General features: G+C 36.0%; 1 protein-coding gene across 6 annotated transcripts in view; it reads left to right on the forward strand.

Annotated features, from left to right (window-relative positions):
- The window catches only part of LOC129574375 (trehalase-like), a 46,144-nt gene that overhangs the window by 6,350 nt on the left and 16,504 nt on the right, over positions 1-23,290 (forward strand). For 4 of the 6 annotated variants that reach the window (XM_055456344.1, XM_055456343.1, XM_055456345.1 and 1 more), the window contains exon 2: positions 1,217-2,430. In XM_055456344.1, coding sequence (XP_055312319.1) covers positions 2,387-2,430 — 44 coding nt within the window. In that variant the 5' untranslated portion in view covers positions 1,217-2,386. Of the gene's footprint in view, positions 1-1,216; positions 15,214-23,290 lie in introns of all 6 variants that reach the window. The other 2 variants (XM_055456340.1, XM_055456342.1) reach the window with 1 other exon arrangement.

A 23,290-nucleotide genomic window follows, 5' to 3' on the forward strand; every position in this document is an offset into this window, starting at 1 on the left:
CCACACGAAATGGTTGTTTTTATTGCCATTGTCCATCGTATACGTCGTAATGAAAATATTCAACGTCGACTGATGAAAAATGACGTATTCTTGTGAAATGACGTTTCCATTTGTGTACCAAAGACGAGCGTTCAATGTTTTTCTTCTTTTTGTTCTATAAATAAAATTGATCACAGGATCTCTCGTTCGTCATCTGGAACAAAATAAAAAATGGAGTCAAGATTTCTCTTGATTTTCAGTCAAATTTCATTGTTCACCGTTCATTTATCAAACATTTCAAGAATTATTATCGAAGATTCAAGAAAAAAAAACTATCTGAAAATGTCATTTAATTATCAAATGGTCTGGTTTGCCTAAAAATCCGTGTATGTTGCTTTAAACATGTCGTTAAAACCCGCACCTGGTCGGCAAAAAAAACAAGTTAAGGTGTAAATTTCCATCTATGTTTCGTTGCTATTGTCACCGAAACGTATGTCTGAGATATCATTCCGTTCGGTTGCGTTTTTTTTTTCTCTTCGTTACCGATTGTTTTTTCTTTCTTCTTCTGTACGTCGTTGGGTTCGGTGACGCTGACCGCCGACTTTGGATCGAATAAATCGATTGTATGACACTTGTTTATGCATTCGTAGTAATATGCTGTTCAAAAAAATTGTTTTTTTTTCTCTCTGTGTGTCTGTCTGTCTCCCTCTCTTCATTCATTTTCGAATACACACAATAAGTGTGGCATTTTTTTCTGTGTATTTTATCTGATTTTTCATCCTCTTCATTCGTTCATATCGATGAATAAAAACTATAGCCATTCACCGATTTGAAGGAAATATTTACCTGAGTATTAATCGAAATCTGCAATCGAAAGGCTGAAAGAGAGATAGAGAGAGCAAAGAAGAAGTCAGAGAGGGAGAGAAATTGGAAGGAAGACATAGATAAAATGTATGACACGAGCGCGCGTTCACTCGGGGCTCGCGTTCGCGATCACTTTGTAATGATTGCGCAAAAAATGTGTGTAAAATTTATTGGCAACCATTTGAAAAGCGTCGTCAATAGCGCACGTAAATGCATACAATTGATTTTTATTGAAATGATCTCAATATGAAAGATTCCAATCGCCACAATTCCTCACGTATATAATAGTAATTAGGCATTTTTTTTATCTCCTCTTTAACGTACATTTCTAATTCATTCTTTTTGTTTGTCGTTTTGTTTACGGTCATTCTAGGTTCAAATAGTAAGCAGTGTGATCGTAGTCTTTTTTGTTCATTCGCCTGTTGCTGTGTGCTGGCTCACGCGCGCGCTCTTCTCTCCTCCGTACACTCGATACGTGGTATTCTACATTATACGTATGTATAGATGTAATTTCTCAACGCGCCGCAAACCTTCTCTCCATAACGTCACCACCGTTTTCATCGTCGTTGTCGTTGTCGCTGTTCAACTTTGGATCACACACCGTCGTCAATTGCTACATACATTCACACACACATATAGTACGTACGCACACGAACGCCCAGCGCAATCAGTTTGGATATAGCTAAGACAAACGTGACGTGACGCTGGCTAGCTTTTCTCTATATCATAAACGAATGTAAACGAATACGGGAGACACGAAGCAGTGAGAGAACGACAAAAAAGAAAAAAACTTACATACAACTGAACGCGTCCGATGATTGCATATAAAATCGCTGGAACACGTTGCCGTTAAATTTATTCTGTGCTTAGAAATTTCGGTGACCAGACCAGACCATCAAACGCTCTTCTCAACCAAAAGTAAAACCAATTCAGTGAATTTCTTTTTATCTGAATTGCAGCCCAAGTTTTTGTTATACAACGTTTTAGTTTGTGAATTTAAAAATAAAAGTGTTTGATAAATTTTCGTGTTTAAAAAGTGTCAATTCCTGTTTAAAACCAATCGCTCGTCGTTTTTATACGTTGGACACATATTTTACCGTATTTTTGAAACTTTTGTGGAATCGTCGGCGTTTCAATTTTTTGTTCGATCGCCGTTCGATATACACACTAGAAGAAAAGAAAAAAAAAGAGATTTTTGTTTCGTGATTCATCGAGAGAGAAAAATTAAGGACAAGAGATATTATCAGTACATTGCATCATAATATTGAGTGAAAAAAATTACCACAAAATAGATTCGTGTTCGTTTCGTGAGTTTTGCCAAAGACATAAATCGATTTTATACCGTACAAACCGACGGAAGCAGCTAATTGTTAACGAATCAAAAGGGAATTCAACAAGCTCACAGCACAAAACCACAAAGTGCCCGGCCAGCCGATTTTCATTGTTTTCCGTTCGCCGAAAAACCGTCATAATTCTCTCCAATCAGATTTTGAAAGCTGTTCGTATACTGGGAAAGAGGACCTCCGCATCAACCGTTCACAAAATGGCTCACGAAATTGTTGATTCAAATGAACTGTTTGAACCAAGGTGAGTGTCATTTCTCTTGCTTTTTTTTTGTTGGTTAAGCAATTTTTTTTGTCAAGCAATTTTTTTCGTTATTAGAAAAAAATATGGTTGTCTCTGTTTGGCTCGGCCAAATAGAGTACAATCAATAGATTTTAAGCGATGCGATAGAAACTCGATTTGAAACGTAAGTGTTAAGGCTAGTGTAGGCTTACTTTTGTTGTTGCCAACATTTGAATGTCCTTTTTTTATATCGTTTCGTCTTTTCGAACATTTACATTAGCAATATAGCCAATGGCTACTCGCCATATGTCTTCTTCACACCAACATATTTTTTAATGAACACCAAATAATGTTGTTGTTAGTTTCGATTCGAAACTACAAACAAAGTAGAAGCGACAACTGAAAGAAGCGACAACATTTTATTGATGAGTCAGGGAATACAATTTAGGACGCTCGCGCATACTCACTCAACAAACAATATTTAATTAACGGTGCAATTCAATGTGCTTGAAATACATTTTTTTTCTTTTGCCGTTACTTTTACACGATACTCTTTTGATTATCGTCGTTAGGCTACGCAGAAAAAAAGAAATCCAACAACAACCATTTCACTCAATGAAAACATAAAATATTCTTTATTATCTACGGCACGCGTTGTTGAACTGAATAACTTCGAGTACTTTTCAATGCAACAACAATGAGAAATTGCGTCCAACGATTTCATTTTGTCTAGCTTAATACATTACCATTGTTGAGTCAGCACCAATCTTTACTCTGCGCCATACGATATTGCTCTTGTGATACTGGTTTTTATTTGTTGACACAACGTTCAGATATGAATTTTAATAACGATCTTTTTGGGATTTTTAACTTAGCTCAAAGTCTCCATGCAAAATTTGTAACGACTCTGAACATTTTGCAATGTAGCATATCCATTGAATGGGATTTCGACATGGAAATCTATTTGCTCTTTTTTCTTTCTTTACTTTTTTGAATGAAGTTACTTTTATGACTAAATAAATGAGTAACTCAGGGAGTTACTAACTCACTCATGGAAATCGAATATCGAGTTCGAAGATGTCTTTTGTTGACAATTTCATAGTCAATTTCATTAAAAGTTTCTAGTTTAGTCTCTTCGGAAGATTATTTAATAAAGATTAATTTCTATTGGAATCCAAAGAAAAAGCCTTTTCTGATGGCATGAATGATTCAGGCAAACTGAGGACTTTTTGCCAAACGAGAATGAGCCAATCAGTTGAAGAATTGGGAAATTCATTTGTGAGATTTTTTGAATTGATTTCAGTCGCTCAATCTCTTTTCTCGGAGAAAGTGTCTCCATACGAACTTTTGAGTAACTAGAGAAAAAATAGTTTAGAAAATAGAAAATTTGACATGTTTTGCCAATATTTATAAATAATAAATAAACTATGTACTATAGTACGAATGATTCGAATTTAAATCAGTATAACATCAATATATCGACCATTCCACAGCAAATCAGTTAAGAATTGGATCGACCGTCCTGGAATTGGCTGAAAATTGGCAAAAAGTTCTTGTTTTCGATAGAAAATAAGGAAATCAAAATCTTAGGGCTGTAAGTGGCCTCAACTATTCAAGTATACTTACTATTTACTACCATAAACAATCTAATCTGGCCAACTTGATTGAATTTGTTCACAGTTCTTTGGAATTGATGGTAGTCAATATTTTTTCACATGAGCTATAGACAGTTATGGATGAACAATAAGAGCAAATGTGAAAATGGATTTGCGATTCGAAAAATTAACCGCAAATTTTGAAAACAAAAAGCAAATGTTCGTGAATGAATGAAGTTCATTGAATGAGTGAAACACTTGATACGAACTTAAAAAGCAATGGTTTAAATGTTCAGAAATCAAACCATTTAAAAAAATCTACAAAATACAATGATAGTTTGAAAACAATCCCATCGTCTTATCTACAAAATAGATGAAATGCATTTTTCGACCGACTGTGAAAAACTAATTAAAAAAATTGCATGTCGGAAGAAGTTTGAAAAAATAGACAAGATAAAAATATGAAGAAACTGAAAGAAGTTGAAAAAAAAAACAGAAATAAACTGAAAAGAAAGCAACAAAAAAAAAATCTCCGTAAACAAAATTTTTGTCCCAATAACCGGGCGTAACGTCCAGACGGCAGATTTTTTCGTTGAACTTGGAACTATTGCGATAGCGATCGGATGCCGACAACCGTTGTCTGACAGTGCGTCTCGTTTGACACACAAAAAAGCTCTTCTTCTCAGCTCGCCTGACTTCGGAAAGTTCCAATCGTGTCAATGTCAATAAAATTCATTTTAAACATTTTTATATGTAAAATATTATCGCGACAACAGAAATTTGCACATAAATGTGTTTCGATTTTATTTGTTTTATTTCCTATGCGATTTGATTGCTTTTTCCATCAATTCGATTGGTTCAGATTGGTTGTTAATTAGACGCCGTTTAATTAGAATATTCGACGGTTGTTTATTTTATTTGTTTACAATTTGTTTGCGTGATTTCTTTTATTGGTTTTTGTTGCGTTGCATTTGTGCATCATTTCCTTTTAAATTGACAAGTTCTGCATCATGATTTTGTGGATGGAGACGAATGTTATAGCTTAGTATGGGAGTGAGTTTTAGAGGCTTGAACGAGGTATTCGTTTCATCGAATATATGGCAAAGGGGAGTGTGCTAGTGCATTACTCACTGTGATTTTTTCTTTTTGCCATTTATTCGACGAAACATAAATTCTGGTACATGCGAGCCATCCAAGCATTTGATGTCACACTTGATCAGCGTGGATAATTCTTGAGTTGTTGTTTTTTCATTTGGAGTTTAATTGAGAACATGTGCCCATATCTCGTGCCGTTAATACGACTCATTTCGATTTTGTATGAGTCGCCCAATCGAGGTGGTTAGTTGGGGTCAGTGGTTGGCTGGCGACACTTCAGCAATTAAAAGTGCGGTCAAATGACTGCACAAAAGTCGCAACAAAAGTTGGCGGCATGCCTTTCCTTCTCTCACACATGTGTTTCTCTAAAACGTCAGCAACGATCCTTTCGCAATTCGAATACAATTTACAATACAAATTTTTGTTGGGTGACATGTAAATGATATCAAAAATGTGCGTAAACAGCAAACATTGCTTGTTGTATACATTTGCCTAGTCACGATGTTGAATGGTGGGTACATGGTGTTGAATGGTGGGGGAGCTTCATTCTTTCATCCAAATTCGGCCAAATTCGGCCAAAATCGGCGAAATCTCGAATAAATCTCGTATGTAAACCGAATCGAAAATAATCGACTAGCACAACCCATACACTCCAAAGTTCATAACGGAGCGCGCGTGGCTCATATTCGTTGTTTATCTAATTGTTGATATTTTTTTCTTCTTCTTTGCTTTTCATCGTTTTTTTATTTACTCGTTGAGATGCCGTCATCAATGGTCGCGCATTTAATGTTATTCTGTTGTTGGGTTCTGCGCCAAAAACCTTCTGAAATAAATTCTTCCTTCCGTGAAATGATTCGGCAAAATGGTTAAGCATCCGGCTCTCTGTCAATCGATTGAAATGACACATTTGTCAAATATTGTTCGTAGCCAGTTTTTGCAAGTGCTAACAAGACAATTGCATACCATAAATTTTCCATACCCATAACAAAAAAAACCGTCATGGAGTGTGTCGCTAATCGATTGACCACTTGATTAGCTCTGTTTACACGATAAAGTCAATCACTAGCGCTCTTATGGCTCAGTTTGTTCGTTTGTTCTTTGTGAACTTAAAAATCAAAGTCGAATTAGTTAAATCTAAATGAATGTTGAGTAGATAATGAACAATGGCGGTGCGATGAGTTTTCAATTAGTTCAAGTGGAGTGAGAAACAAATGGCGTGCACATTCATACACAGGAAATTCAATTGAAGACCCGTTTTTGCGTGCGAGCTGAGAGAGAGAGAGAGAATAACAAGAATATATCAACCGTTTTTGATACGCTTTAACCCAATGAAATGAATATATGGATTTCATTTCTTAGGCGTATTAAAACAATATAGTCTAAATTAGATCAATTTGAAAGCTGTCATTTTTTGCACGAGGCTGAAATTTGTTGTTTTTTTACGGGAACAATTTGGATAGAATCAGATGGGTAGATATATATCACCATATAAATGGTGATCGCATATTTGCGATTAGATTGTCAGTTACACGACGTCAGTTAATTAGAGAACCCATTTTGGCACTTATTTACATTTCATAATGCGTAAATCATGCGAAAAAAAGCTAGAACAGAAGAGCGATAGAGGGAGAGATAGTGTGAGGGAGAGGAAGAGAGGAAGAAAAAGAGAAAAGGAAAGAGAGGAAAATGGAGAGAATGAGTGATAGAGCGTGAAAAAAACAGAGGACAGTACACCTGAAAGAGACTGTGGGAGATAAAATAGGACCAAGAGAGACGTTAGATATGATAGATAGGGACTGAGATAGAATTAGATATAATGAAGTCGAATGAGAGAGACTGAGAAAGAGAGACAGAGAGAGACACACACACACACACAGAGAGAGAGAGAGACAAATGGAGAAAGATAGAGACTGATAGAAACATAGACTAATACTGAGCTCAAAAACTCTGACTGAAACTCTTTGTCCATAGTTAACAGAGCAGAAAACTTGAAAAAGACCAAAAGTGTACAATTCAATCGAACCCATGGATATGGTATGAGACAAAGTGTGTTTAAACAGCTGATATTAGCGATGAACTACCGAAATTGATAATATGAAGCGTGTGCTGCTTCACTTCACCTAATTCAAGTGGATTCGAAATATGTTATACTATATTTAATACACAACAATATCATTTCTTATCGTCACACTGCAGTGTTATTGTTGTTTTTCGTTAAAAAAAAAAGAACGCAACAACAAGCACAAGCATTTATCACCTGAGCAATTTGTTAATACAGGCCGAAACAGCAACAACACTCGTCCAACTTGTTTCGAATGATACATTCAGGTTTTTGTCATTCGCCTAGTCGCGTCGCTAGTATTGGTTTCGATCGAATGCGAAATTTAATTTAAAGAAAACAACTCCGGTTCATTTGTGCAAATGCTAGAGACACACACCCACTTTTAAAACGTCGTTCATTGGTTGTGTTGTACACACATCAGCGCCGCCATATTAATATACTACAATATCCATATTCATATACACTCATTATGCTTGTTCAGCGTAATGTTGCTGCTTCTTTTATTTCAGTTCGCTTGCTTTTTTTTATGATCGATCATTTATAATTGCTTCGCTCTGTTTTATTGTATTTTGTGGCACATAATCATATCATGAAACATTTTATTAAGCCACGTGATAGCAGTTACAGTGCGATTTATATCGCAAAAGTTCATCGCGACTCTCTCGGACTGGTTCTATTTTTCTGTACAATATTGTTTCCATTTGAAATGCACTAATGATCATACGCATAATCGGTGAAATTTCCAAAGACATCAATCGCGAACGATTTACGATCGAAAGCGAGTTTTTTTTTATTGGCAAAAACTTGTATAATATGATTGACGAAACTTTTATTTGCAAACATGGAATGAATGTGAAAAAATGGCAAAACTAGAGGGAGCGTGCTAATTTTGAAAAAAAAAATCCCTACTTTTTTTTCTTCTTCATTGTGATTTCGCTTAAAGCTCCTTGTTTTGTCTTTTCATTGTGACCTTTGCGCCGTCAAGTCATTGGACTAAAATTTCTGCCGTGGCGACATGGCGAGCCAGTTTTGAGACAGAAACGGAAAAAGCCACTTGTCGAACCGAAAAGGCAGGTACGCTGTGAACGATACAATCGATAATCGATTGTTTGAATAAAACAGCTGTGCGTGACGATTTTTTTCTTAATTTATGTCAACATCCATTTTGATCCTGTTTACAGGCTTGATATTCAATGCACGAACGAACGAGAGCTCAAGGAATGTTTGATTCTCGCTCGTTTTGTACAAGACGGCTCCCATGATTCGCTTGAGGGTCGTAAATATTCACAATTTTATGGCCTGAACAATAAATACTGGTTGAGCCGGTCCATTCGAAACGAAATAAAGAAAACTACGCTAAAATAGCAATTCTATGAAAAATGCCGATAATAAACACCAGACACTTGGTTGAGATACTTGAAAATTGACTTAAAAAATACTTTTTATCGAAAAAAGTTACGGGTTTGTAAACCGTATCTGTTGGGGTCTGTCGGTACAATCTATAAAAAATATTAAAAAGAGACCACAAAAAATTGATCTGGATGTGTGCGACAAAATCCACTTCCTCGACACACCGAGCGGTGTTAGTCAGTCAGTAGCTTTCCGCCTTTAAAATAAGGCCATATATTAATTTGATAACATTGTTTAGCTCAGCGCTAACTTCAGAACGCACACGAATCAAAAACAACAACAAACGCGGTGTTCGTTTGTATGCGAATGAACCGAACGCGCGTTTCTGTTTTACTTGACATTTGTATCGGGCGAGCGCTCGAGTCGCGCAATTCATTTAAAATTCAAATGGGCATTTATCGTGTGGAAATTCACTCAACGCCAAATTTATTCGTCAATTATTATCGATAGTTTCTCTATTGATTCGTTGAATAAATCCATGTTTTTGTTCACTTACTTCCAAATGCAATTCTCATCTTTTTTAATGTACGCCGATCGAGGGCGGAAGAACAGTTTTTTTTTCGCTTTGCATTTAGTTTCCCTGTGTTTTTGAGATCACGATGCGAGAGTAAACGTAGAAAGCAAAACAAAAATGAAGGTCAACTTGTCTATGTGTGTGTGCGCGCGTGTAAACACGTTGCGGCCGCAAATACCACAGCCATTTGGCTGTGAGAAAATTTGCCAAAAGCTGTCGTTAGATGAAATCGTATACGAAAAGAAAAACACACAAAAATATCCAATCGTTCTTGGCCTCGATTCTGGTGACTGAAAGTGAAAAAACACACACAGAAATCGATTGGCCCATTTGCTTTGTGTTTAAGTCGAAAATAGACACAGAGTTTTATGTTACGCCGAGATTTGATGCCATTTTCATCGATTTTCTTCACTTGTTCAGGCAAGATAAGGAGAAGAAAGAGAAAATTTAGCATTTATTACACTACTGCTTACATAATCTATTCGTCATTTTATCTCAACAAAACGCTATTTGCGCACAACGGAAATCAACTCGTTTTCCAATTCTCCCACAAGAAAAAAATTACGTTGAACACACAAAATTTGCAGAGAAAAACGCCTGAATCTCTACTATTTGCAAAGCTTTCTAATTCATCCATCAAAGTTTTACCGACTTTGACTTGGCTACAACACAATACTCTAATCGACATGCATTATTTCACTGTCATCTGATGTAACCTCGTACTATATGTTACAGTACAACAGCTATAGTTGATGCAATTGGATTTTTTGCTTTGGTTTTTGCCTCCGCTCGCATTTAAATCGATGTCACAAGAGATTTTTAGACACTTTGTCTTGAATATGGAATTTTTTTTATCTCATTTACGAATTATGCCAACGGAGTTTTTTTGGGTGTTTTTTTTCGCGTTTTATGAAAGTTTATCATAGCATTGTTGTGATATGAATTTCATTTATGAACGACCACAACTATTTGGAAATTAGAGCCGCGAGGAATGCTAATCTTATTTAAGCTTTTTTCAAACGCCGGTTTTTGACTTGTTTTAGATAGCAATAATTTTTTGTCGGATTGTATGATGAAATCGGAGAAATGTTTGAAATTTAACTTCATAGCATTGTCATTTAGGATAAAATGGGAATCTTTCGATATTCTTCTCGTAATTTTGCCAAATGGTTAATTTGTATCGATTTTAAATGATTTCAACTCGATTTGAGAAGGTTTGCTAACTTTCTTCAATTCAAGTTGAGCGCAAAATTTTGGAATCCATTTTTCGAAGAATTTCTATTTCATCATCATTGATGACGATTGATGATTCATCCATGATTGAGAGCCATCAAAAAAGTCTACGAAATTTTTCCGCACCAAAAAAATCCGTTCCACTTTGGATTCCAAAGTTTGGAATGATTAACTCAATACATCGCTTACCACTAAATGTCTTGGATGTATTGGCTGCCAAAATTGCAGAATATACCTCTTCAAATTGGTCCATGGTTTACAAGGTCAAATTTAATGACATAATCTCAAAACTGATGACTAATTTTTCTTTCTTTCATCATTGTTTGGTTGGTAATTTTTGTCTATTTTTTGTTTGCTTTGCAGAATTATTTTTAAAAAAAAGTCATTTTAGACCAATTTGAATCGATTCTTCCATTCTGAATACCTACCTTTTTTTCATTTTCTCCCGAAAGAACAGCGAAATTTTGAAAACAAACACAAATTTGGACCATCAAATAAAGAGTTTGACTCTGAAGTTAGATTCTTTGGATAAATGAAATATTTCGTCTTTGATAGAGAATAAAAGACTCTTCGAGATGAAAAATCGCCTCCAGGTTCAAAGTTTTCATCCCTATATCTAGACCAATGGTCAGGAATCCACCTGATAAATTTGTCGGATATATATAGAACCACCTGCCGAATCGAATGAAACAAATTTAATTAAATTCTGAATAAATTCCTTCGTTATTAGGAAGAATTTACAAAGCATCAACTAAACGAATATTTTCAACTCTTTCAACATTCCAATGGCCAAAAAACATCAGCAAAAACAATTTTTTGGCGTAAAACATCTGAGATCTCGGTTCTGTTTAGCGCATTCAAAATTATTACCTATTTATCATGAATTCGTTGAACTGTGCGAAAAAAAGGCACTTGTTTTGCATGTATGGAATTTTAAGTGGTAATTTTTGTTGTCGGTTGCTTTTTGTCGTTTGGTGTGAAAAATTCTGGTATTCAAATTTTTAAATTCCATAACAATTATGATTAATTAGCCGAGGCTGAGAAGAAGCGCAGCCAGAAAAAGAAGCCATTTAAAATTTCTTGATTTTTTCTCTTTGAAAAAAGAATATTTTTTGAAAATAAAAGTGAAATAATAACAACATTCCAATCAAATTGGTCAATTTGGGTTTGTTGTGTCGGAAGTGATCCAAAAAATTATATTATCGGCGATTGGATCGTCGGCACGAAATCAGGAAAAGTGTCGGGACGAAAACGCATAGCGATGCACGTCGTGTATTCCACAACATCAATTTCGTTGTATGAACTTGATAAAAAAAAACTAGGCACACGTGTCCCATTTGCATACAAACCACGCGCGTCAATTGTTTTGTTGCGGATTTCTTCGTTTTGTACAATTTTGCAAAAGTTCTTTCAGAGATAAGGATCCGTTAAACAGACGTTGGCTATGAATAACAAAGCAAGTGAGAGAGAGAGAGAGAGAGAGAGAAAGGCGGAAAGTTTAAACAGTGTGAGAAACAATATTGTGATGTCCGATTGCGATCACGACAGGAATACGAGCTGCTTCGTTTGAATTCTTTCAAATCTATTGCGGTTCCAATTGGAATTTCCTTCGCAAATTATTTTTTCGATAGAATCCACAGCGGAACCGTATTGTCAACTGTCCAATCTCTGTATATTATCGCTTCCGTTTTTAATTCAGATTCACATGTGAATTTGAATTAACGCGCAATTTAATCAAAATTCCACACGACAAACGGAGTGTGAACAAATGATTTACCTGAAATACCGCTCTGGTGGACTCGTTTCGCCTTGACAGCATGCATTTTTCAGAATCGACTACCAAGTCGGGTATTTCCGATTTGATACAGCTTGCTTAATTCGCAAGAATTTGGTGCTTTTTTGGATTGCACAACAGTGTTGCCAACTTGACTTTGTTTGAAGAGTTTGATTCTTTTTTTTGGGAAAAAAGGAAAATCGGAACGAGAGTGAGTGAGTGGAGTTAGATGAAATGTATTAATGAGGGAGGGAGGTAAAGAGGACATAAGAGTGAGTGAGAGAAGCTAAAAATGAGAGTAAGAGGGAGGAAGTGAAATAGGAATGGAAAAAGATTGAACCAGAAAAATATAGAAAGAGAAAAGCAATTAAAAAATAAGAAGAAAAGGAACGAGAAAATGAAAGATTCGAATACATTTCAAAGAGAGAGAAAGAGAGAGAGAGAGAAGATATTCGATAAAATCCAAAAAACACCATAACTGACAAAGGGGCAAAGAGGACGAAATCGGAGTATAATCCGCCATAAATGTGAAAATGTTCCCGTTTCCAAAGAAATGCGGCGTCAATAATCATAAACGCTAACCAAGTGTTAAACGACTCAATTAGATAACAATATTTGCCATTAGTGTAAATTAATTGTGCGAAAATAAACGGCTCCGGCAATAAACATAAATGTCGAATCAAAGAAAAATGCTCGATTGTTTGTGTTGTTTGGGGCAAATTGTTTAATCAAGATTACGATGGAGATGTTGCGATTTATACTTTCCGACCGATAATTTATGGTACGTAGGATAAGCGAAGCGTGTACAATGTGTTGCAAATGTAAAACAATGACGACACACCGATTTCCAGGAGAAACAACAAATTAATGATATAACGAACAATTTGTTTGGTTTGTGGGCGCGTACCGTGCCGTATACTCTATAATTTTTTGTTTCTGTTGCTCATCATAAGCATTAGTGGGTGATTGCATTCATTTGTCACCATCGTAAAACAATTGCATTGACAGCCGCCCATTTGGTGTCGATCTATTGTATTTTGCTGTGTTCGTGACATTTACCTTTAGCAAGACAAAAAAAAACACCATCGACGTACAACAACCATGCGAAACGTCATATGCTTGTTAGTCAGTTTGAAAGCTCAATAGAGTTTGCTCAAAGCCGTGACGACGGCGGAAAAAAATGTGGATACAGTGTGTGCGAATAATGAATGATTATTTTGAAAATGAAACAATGAGCCCGTGTGCGCACAGGAGCCTAACCACAATCACTGATTTAATCACACTTGCGGCGGTGAATTTGTTCGGCGCTTTTTTTTCTCGAGGCGTCGAATTTTATTAAACTTTAACTAGAATTCGCAGAATTGATCTTGGGCTTTTGGTTTTGTCAAACCACCAGTTACGTTTCGCATGTCATTTGCGGATCGCAATGAAACAATTTCGGTTTTTATTTGCAATAGATTGAATCGCAGCAGCTGTTAGCCGAACGAGTGAGGAAGCAACAGTTGCGGAAAGCACACAGAGAGTGGGAGAATTCTGTGTGTACTTACTCTATGATCACATTGCTCTCTCACACACTATCTCATGCGCTCACAATGTACTACACCGTTGATCGCTTGTTGCTTTTCCGCTGTATGTGCGCGCTGCCGCCGTCGTCGTTGCCGTGTGAGTTAGTGTTTGTGGCGTGCACAGTACTCTCGCTCGAGCGCGCCAAGTATTTAAAAAATCTTTCACTCAGTCTATCAATTCAGTTGTCTGTTTATTTTGGTGCTGGAACCAACGAACATCCAACACAAAACGAAGTGTTTTTTATTCCGACAATTTTTGCTTCTCGTTTCCATACAATTTGTCATAAGAGAAATCCAAACAGCCCTTCTCCAGTTTCTACCTCGATCATTGCTGTCTTGTGTTAATAATTTTTTCGTTGTTTTTTTCTCCTTCATTGTTGTTACCTACTTTAGAAGTGAAATACGCTACAGTATTTTGTTTTGTTTTCGGTTCGAACGATATTTTAAAACTCTTCTACTGTACGTGCAATTTGTGAGTGTATGTTGTGAAGAAATTCGGACCAAAACAACAACCGAAACAATTTCGAATTACAACAACAACATCAACAGCCGCAACAGAAACAAAAAAAGAAGCATTTGTTGGTATTCTCTTTGTCGGTCATTCGGGTTTTTCGATGAGATTTTATGTAATGTTCGGTATTGAGTCGGTGCAAAAATGCAAATAATCCAACAGTCGACTTAGTTGTGCGTTGGTGTTTGCTCCAATTGTTATTGATCAGTGTTGATCTGTCGATCGGCGCTTTGGTTGAAGTGAACATTTTCTGGAAAAGCATCCAACGAAATCGGTTTTTTTAAGTTCGAAAACACTTTTTTTCTATTTTTAATGACATTGAAGTGAGGCGAGTACGGACAAAAAATGCAAACCAACATGAAACGTTCTTCATAACGCCAAAGACAAACTGAGAAAAAAACTTTACTGAATCGGTCTTCAATGACGATTGTGCTACAACTTGGTTCCTCTAATTAGTTTCTGATAAGTTCGGTCGTTGCAGTTTTTTTTAAAACGCGTCAAAGCATTTGGGTGATAGTAAATTTTAAGTAGTTTTTATTTAGCCCGTCGAAGCTCAATTGTGATTTTATTGAAAAAAAATATTTTAAACCAATTTTCGAGTGGTTTTGAAATCAATCGCAAGTGAAAACGATCAAACAAACTAAAAGAAGTAGAAAAAAAACAGACAACTGTTTTTTTTCTCTTTGCAACTAAGTTCGAAATATTCAATGTTCGGCATCGATACACACGTTACGGTAACGCATGTTGACTCATACACAACGCCAAAAATTTGAGTGAACCCAGAGTAGAGAGCGAACAGCGCAAAAAAAAAAACAGCAGCAATATACACCGGAAGCCCAAAAACTCTTTTCGTGAATCAAATCGACGTTACGTTGAATTTTTTTTCTGCTGTGCTTCATACATTTTCCACAATGCCGTACACAATTTGATCGAAACTCAACGAAGCTACTCACATACATGAGCTCGCGCTTTTTTTTATATGTGCCAAAATAGCAAAATAACCAATTCATCCAACCAACCAACCCAAGTATAAAAACATAAGCAAGTAAATGAAATTTATGCTGAGTTTTATTTTATGAACAATTTTTTCTTCTGTGTACTGGAGAGAGGAGAACACACATGCGTTTTTTGGTTGATATTGGTGTTTTTTGGGCACTCAGTTCCGGCCATATCATATTCATATGTGTTTATCTTCTTCTCGTTCACAGTTGTTTATCTATATTTGTTTGCTCGGATTCCATGGATTTTGAATTTGACATTAGTGATACAGATTTTTTTGTGTTTCGTCGGTCTGTCACATACATTCCTACCGACACGACTCGAATATCATTTGAAAAAACAGTGGGGCGGATTGACTAAGAGGCCGATGACTCAACGATTTTGATCATACACACTTTTTTGTCGAACGCTTTGTCAGATTGATTCAACATGTTAGTACTAAGCCTCTTTTTTTTGTTAAATCAACTCTTTTTCGCATTGGACTTTGTTTGTTCAATTCAACGCCTGATGTTCTGATGATTCGGGTTCTGATCCAAAGTCGTCTTTTTTTCGCTGTCGAACCTCCTCTTTGCAATGGATGGCTTTGCATGTGACGACTGTTTGCAGGTATCATCGTCTTTTTCGTCGAATTCAATGGCTTTGTTTTTATTATCCAAAACCGCGTTCTTAGGAAAATACCGTTTTTACCCAGGTTCTTAACTTCGGCAACCAAACGCAACTCTTTTTTGTCTCTTATAAATTGAAATTCGGTGTCTTTTTAAAAAAATACTCCTTTTACAATTGAACGTATCGAGTATCAATTCCCCGTGTATCAATTTGAAATCTTTGTTCTTATTGAAATTCGAAGCCAGCTCATTCTAAACCCGCTTGAATCCAGCTCCTCGGCTAAAGAAAACTGAAATTGATGATGATTTTTAATTTTTCCACGCGTTTTTTCTACAGCATATTGATTTGGAATCATTTTTCTCTCATTTCTGCTTAAAATTCGAAGGCAAATTTGGGGCATTTCTTTCAATTTTGCTCCAACATCACGAAACGTTTGGCCTCAAAATCATATTTAGCAAAACTATCTAAGTCATATGCTATAGCAATGTTTGACGTTTAGAACTGCTGTGGAAACTTTGTTGGGACCAACCACAAATCTCTGTAACTATACGTACGTGTGAAAATAAAGTCTTTGTGTGTACGTTCGTGTGAATGCAAAGAGTCTATGTGTGCATTGTACACAGAGGTGTTGATTCGTTTGAACGTCGCATCCAACGTCGCATCATGTTAGGCGGCGCTATTGATATACTTTGCTTCAATCGTCAACAAAATACATCAAGTGTTTCTCCGTTTTGATATTTAGTTTCATTTTTGCTTCATTTTTTATTTTAAATTCATTTTTCGTTGCATTTTTCCCCTTTTAATTTGAACGAATTTCAACTGGAATCATTCAAAAAAAATTTAGGGAGTACTGAATTTACGAAAGAAGAGGAAAAAAGTGGAAGATTTCCATTTTCGTCCAAATTTCGCCTCTTTCCATGTCTCTCCCATCCCAAAACTCGAATTCCAATCCACTGTGTTTCAAACTTCAGTAAACACACGCTTCTCGTTCATATTCTCTGTTGAATAATTCAGATGGTTCTTTTGTTTGAATAATGCAGGAGATATGTTGATCAAGCACCACTCCTGATTTCATCAAAAGATACCAGTTACATTTGCACAAGAAAAAAAAATCGGAAACTCATTATTTTCACATGCAGCATTCCGATGAATTCGCAATATAGAACTCATGAAAAGCAAATAAAAATTGTAAATTGTTCTAACGAAGTGGACATGCGAAAGCGAGTGTTTGCTAATATCTCTCATTGAGTATGCAAAACACCTGTGAACGAAATAAATGAAAGAAAAGTCGAATAAAATTAAATAAAAATTTGTATACTCAAAATCGAAGTGATCGATTTGTTCCTCATTTGAATGATAGTGTAACGAAAAAAATCACGATCAACGATCCGTATTATCGTGGAAAATAATCACATTTGAAGCGCATCGTTCAATTGTCATGCGATCGCCCGCCACTCGTTCATTCATTCATTAAATCAACAGAAGAAAACAAAACAGCGCGCGAAGGAACAAAAACACGAATGCTTGGCGAAACAGAAAAAAATTTCAGTTGTTTGTAATTCAAAATTGTGCTATTGCGTCTATCGTGTTAGATCGATTGGATTCGATATTCAGAAAATTACACAAATGAATTTCCATTTCATTAGTTTGTGTTTTTTTTTGCTTGCGATGTGAACAGAACGCAGAGAGTGGCAAAAAAAGCAGTAAATTGTGTGTGAATCTTGATCGGTCAATCGAAGACATGAAATTAGCACACAATTGCTTTCGTTATTCAACAAAATATTTATGCGATTCCCGTTGCAAGGCATCTAACCGGAAACTATGGCATTTTCACCGAAAAAACAACACATTTCACTTTGCAACTGTTTTTGCTTTTCGTTCTGCGATATTTTTGCATTAAAAAAAGTCGATGAAGAAGAAGAAGAAGAAGAAGAAGAAAGAAACAGTATCAAACCCGGAGCTTGCTGACGCTTGGACGGACAATCAGATCAATTTATACGTGAAATTTGCTTAGATTTGCACGTTTTTTCAAGTTTAATTGGATAAAAACGGCTCTCCGAGCTATAAATAGCCAGTTGCATCGCAATAGCCACAAACATTAATATCAATTGACTTGAAAATTGCTGTGTGTCTCAATTGTCATTAGTTAGGGGCTTGTTGAGTTTACTTCTTTTTCGTTTCTTCAGTCAACGTGTGCTATGCATATATTTCCTCTCTGGTCCGATGAATTGCACCGCTTCGTACAATAAAAGCGATTCAATTGAAAAAAAAAAAACGGTGTCATCTACGGAGCGAATACTTATAATTAAAATAATGTAGCCACCTTTTTCGGGATGTAATTATGGCGTAAATTGCTAATTGAACGTATTTGGGCAGTAATTATTTGGCGGTTATTGGACTCGGATTGCTGGGGTTAGACAGAGATCGATGATATTGTTATTGTCTATTGACGATAAATAGAAAAACCAGAATTGTGAGAAGAGGGAAAGAGAAGAACATAGAGATCAAGTGTGAGAGTTGAGGGAGATAGCCAGAGAGCGAAGGAGACAGTGAAGAAGATATATAGAGAGAAAAAACAGACAGCGAGGGCCGAGGAAGAAAGAGTAAGAGAAGCAGAGAGGCAGAGAGGGATAGGAAAAAGAAGGAGAGAGAGAGAGGGGGATAGAAGATATAGCGAGTGCGAGACATAATTCATCTTATGTCGAGGTTGAAAAAAACTAAACGCTGTTGTCGTTCAATTCTATGACATTTTGACCTACAAATACCGATGTCTGCATGCAGATTCACTCATTCGTAATGGAATTAAACGCCAATTATTGCATAAAATAAACGCTTTTTGCTTGATGAATTGTCAATTACAAGTAATTGACCGATAGGATGATTTATTGTTGTATTTTCATCCAAAAATGCGATGGTTTCACGCAAATTTTCTATGTAATTGCATTTAAATGGTCCGTTTAAATTGATTTCATCATTTTTTTCATCTCTTATTTTTCGGCTGTTCTCCGCTTCATTTTTGTCGCTGTTTCTTTTTTCTCCTATTTTTCCTTTTCTCTTCATTTGTTCGAATTTGCCCCATTTCTTCCCATTTCGCCTCGTTTTCCATCACGTTTTTTTTTCTCTCTTTTTCTCTTTATCCAATGGATAGTATCCATCGTATTTCATGTTATTCTTTCGCTTTTCCTATTTTCCTCTCTCGTTTTGCTGCCCTCTTTCCACCACCCTTTCTGCCCTCATCTCTCTCTCTCTCTCAATCATCACACTTCGATAGTTTTCAATATTCTCGATTGAGTTCAAAATCATGACGCACTTGATCCAAATTTTCCGAAAAATGTTCCAGTATTTGTCCAACAACAACGGAGTATTTTTTTGTTATTGCTTATTCGTGGAAAAAAAAGGAATGCGACGGGGCTTGTCAATTGACGCACAACAGTTTTGGCCAATAAAACAAGTGGTAATTTGTTTACGATGTCTGTTTTTGCTATGTTTGTCAAACACCATTGTTTGCATTTACCAAAAAACATGAACAGATTTTTGTCTCTTCGATAATCTTGAAAAACTATTCTCTAGCCATCTGCTATATTTGGAGTTTTAAAGTTATTTACCTCAATTTTGTATGCCGAATTCCTCACTACACGGTGTAGTGTAGTCTACAACTGGATGGAATTTTTCCTTGGCCAATTTTCTATGAAGCAATATACATCGGCGCGTATTTATCTTATTTCGTTCACCGCATTTCATTCTTTGATAAACAACAACAGAAGAGAAGAGAGAAAAAATACGATAAATCGTCACTTTCAAATCATACGTGCCCCCGTGCAGGCCTCCACGTAATTACAAGTGTCATAAAAAATTACAACACTGTTGTTTTGTTTGCTTTCACGAATCTTGCGTATTTGTCGCAGACTCAAAGGTTCCAGTGTTCACCGTTTTCGTTGAATTTACGCACAACACTAATAAAATGCATTGAATTCCATATCGTCTGATGACGACAGATTGATATATGATAAACAGCAAAAAAAAAGGCGAAAAAATGAATAAATGTGATCAGTGCACGATAGAAATGAGACAGCATGACACAGTGATCGTGACTTCAGCCAACCGATATGTTCGATAACAATAAATAGTAACTGCGAAAACAAGCACACTATTCTAATCGGTCAACAAACACAAATTGCTGGGGGCCGTGACATTCAAATCAGGCGATTTAATGAGGCGAGCGTGTGTGAGAAATAAGAAAAAAAGATCGCAAAAATGTCGCTTTTCAGAGATGGAGACGGAGAAATAAGCACCTTTTTCCAATTTCATATCCAATTTAATTGGTCTTTTGTGTGATCAAAAAATTGAGAGTGTTGTGTGTGTCTGTATTTTTATGAATGTCACACGATCATTGACGAGAAAGTGTCAGCTCGAATCAAATAATAGACATGAGATTTCCGGACATTTTCTCTCTCTCTCTCTCTCACTCTTTTCAACGTCATATTTCAATTTCATCCGACACATGCATCGCAGAAAAATACACTAATTCAATATGATTGATTTGATATGTATTGAATGATCGATTCCTGATTTTTTAAATGGCACGTTCAAGTTTTTGCATCTCTTACATGCAATGCATGGCATGCAGTCAACCACAATACATATTGTCAGTACAATCGAACAGGTGATTCAAAATAGATTATTAAAGACAAATCACACATAGTAAAACCAATTAACGGAACGTTCTTGTAAACCAAAAACATCTTATCAATCAATAATTCGACAGTCGATTCCCAAAAACCACTTCGAAATACTGACAGCAGTCAATTACAGTGAATTTAAGATCTATCAGCTGAAAAAGAAATGAAGAAAACTTAATGAGATTGAATCGGTACTTGAAATTCGCGATTAAAGACCGAAAAATTGTTCGCAGGGTTTCTAATTATCTACTTAAAAAAGCTCTGTGAATTTCTCTGAATGCATTTTTTCAGATGTTTCCAATAAAATTCCCCGTTTTATATCAACCACGACGATAATAATAATTAAGAGCGAGAGATAGAGATAGTTATAAAGAGAGAGAGAGAGAGAGAGAGAGAGAGCGAAAAAAAGATGGAAAGAGACAGAGAGAGATAGGAAGGGAAAGGAAGAGGGAGGGAGCGCGAGCGAAAAAAAAACCGATCCATTTTCTCCGTTTACAACGTGTCATTAATTTGTCGCGTAATGACAATTGAAAAGTGCCTGCAATTGGCATGCAAAGTGCTCGTTTGCCATAGGCGTAGCGAGCAAATAACATTTCATTGTTTTTCATTTTGGGGTTTTACGATGTTTTTTCCAAACGTTGTAATTGTTCACAACAACGACCAGTTTTTGTACTGCTTTTCGACATTTCTGCCATGTATTGAGTCAATCATTATTCTGTTTAATGGGATTCTTGATTCAATACACAGCAGAATATGCCACAATGATAATATGCAAATAAAAACCGAATTTAAAGCGTTTGTGTATTACCGTTATTTAATTTAATTGGCTTTAAACAAAAACGCCGCATTAGATTTTGCAGTGCACAATATATGCATACACACAAATCAAGTCCATAATCATTGAAAACCACCCACCCCTCAGTCGGACATTTCTGAAAATCAATGTCCGGCCTGGTTCAATATTTTGTGCGTAAATTATGCATGAAATTTCAGTCGGTCTCAGGAAAGCACAAAACCCCAGAAGGATTTTGTGCATCTTACATTTTGTTCATTTTTTTACTTCTCAGACTCAAAGCTTCGCATTCTCATTCTCATTCTCATACTCACTCTTTTGAACGCATTCGTTTCTTCTTTTTTTTGGTTATTCTAGAGTTATTACTCCTGAACAGATTGGCTTTAAAAAAAAATAAGAATGTATGAACCAAAGAACCAAAATGAATTTTTAAAAAAATGTAAACATTAACAAAAAATAATCAGCTCTTTTGTGTATAAAAGTTCAAACATTCGTTATAGCCTTTTTAGTAGTCCAATGAAAAAAGGTTGTCACATCGAATTAAAGTCCTGTTTCAAAAATAAATTTATATACAGAGATAAAAGTTAAATTCGTGATAAAGCTAATTGGACTCTTTAAATAAGAATGAGTCGATTCCATTCATATTGAGACAAAATTGTGCTTAAGTATTGGAGCGAATGTTATTTTCCGTCATGATGGCGCACAAATTCAGAGACCGACTGAAATAGCACGTACAGATTACGCACAAATTGATTTTTTGAAATGTCCAGTTGAAGATGCCCCATCAACGGCCTACGATCGTCTTATTATGTTAATATATATCTGGATCATTTCAAGTGGTTTGCAGGAATCACTTGTGCAAAACCATAGTTTTCTGCATGTTAAAAATAAAACAATTCAAATGGACCTTGTGAGTTTTGCAATCTCAAGTGGATGATCCATTCATTCAAGAGACAAATCGATCGAGAAAAAAAACTTTCGATGGATTGCCCGCTTAAAACACTCGATGACGCAAAAAAGTAAATCAATTGCACCAATTTCTCAAGTGGACACACTTCACGCACTTCGGTCTAGCCGACTTTTTTTTTCGATCGTCGTAAACTTTCAATGTCATTTGAAGCTGAAAAAAAAATCATTGCAAAAATATGAGCCCCTGCAAAAATGAGCTCAAGTTGAATGGCTTATCAATAATAAATTTTTCCTCAATACAATAAACACCTCGTCAACGTTTTATTTTTTGTTTTGAATTTGGTTATTATTAAACGCGAATACTTGCATCGATCACAAAGTAAAAAAAAAATCGCTAGAAGTCAGATGCACAGCAGAAAAATATGTAAAAATTCTATTTGTAATAGCACCGTCCAATGTCAGCTGTGCAAATCGTTTTGAAATGCAATTCGCACTCTGTTGGTGTGCGAATTTGTTGCGTTCGCAGAGAGTAGCATTCATTTGTTATTCAGTACTCTCGCAGCTTGCGGTTTTTTTTTAAACTTTTGGCACGTGTGCTTTCGAATGCGTGCGCATGAACATCATTTTGTGTGTGTATGCGTGCATCGAGAGATATCCGAGTGTTGAGAGTGAATATTCTCGTAATTGAGTTAACCTTGATTCGTGCATTTCCACTCCATTAAAGGGAGCATTTTTCGTGTAATTGCCCATTATTACACGAACAAATGTTTGCATTTTCGTTCATGATAGCGAACAGAGTTTGCCTTTTTTATAGTCTTGAAAAGGTTTGTTTGTGTTCTTTCTCTTTCTTTCACTCTTTTTCTTTGTCTCTTGATCTCGCTTGTTTTTGCTCTCTTTGGATCTATCTCCAGCTCTTTCGTTCTCCCACGCTCTCTCCGTCTCTCTCTCTCCATTTTTCTCCCTCATTCTCCCACTTTTTCTTTCTCTTTCCAAATAAAACAGTCGTGCCTTATGAACAGCAGCAGCACCAGCAAACCATTTTCGAATTTCAATCGAAATTTTATATGTTTAATTGATCTAAAATTCCAATTCTCTTATCTGGTTAATGATTTTATGGGCGCCATAGAAAGTTTAGT

Source organism: Sitodiplosis mosellana, unplaced genomic scaffold (assembly GCF_009176505.1).
Source record: "Sitodiplosis mosellana isolate CC-2019 unplaced genomic scaffold, AAFC_SMos_1.0 Smas_scaffold_6162, whole genome shotgun sequence".
Classification (NCBI taxonomy): domain Eukaryota; kingdom Metazoa; phylum Arthropoda; class Insecta; order Diptera; family Cecidomyiidae; genus Sitodiplosis; species Sitodiplosis mosellana.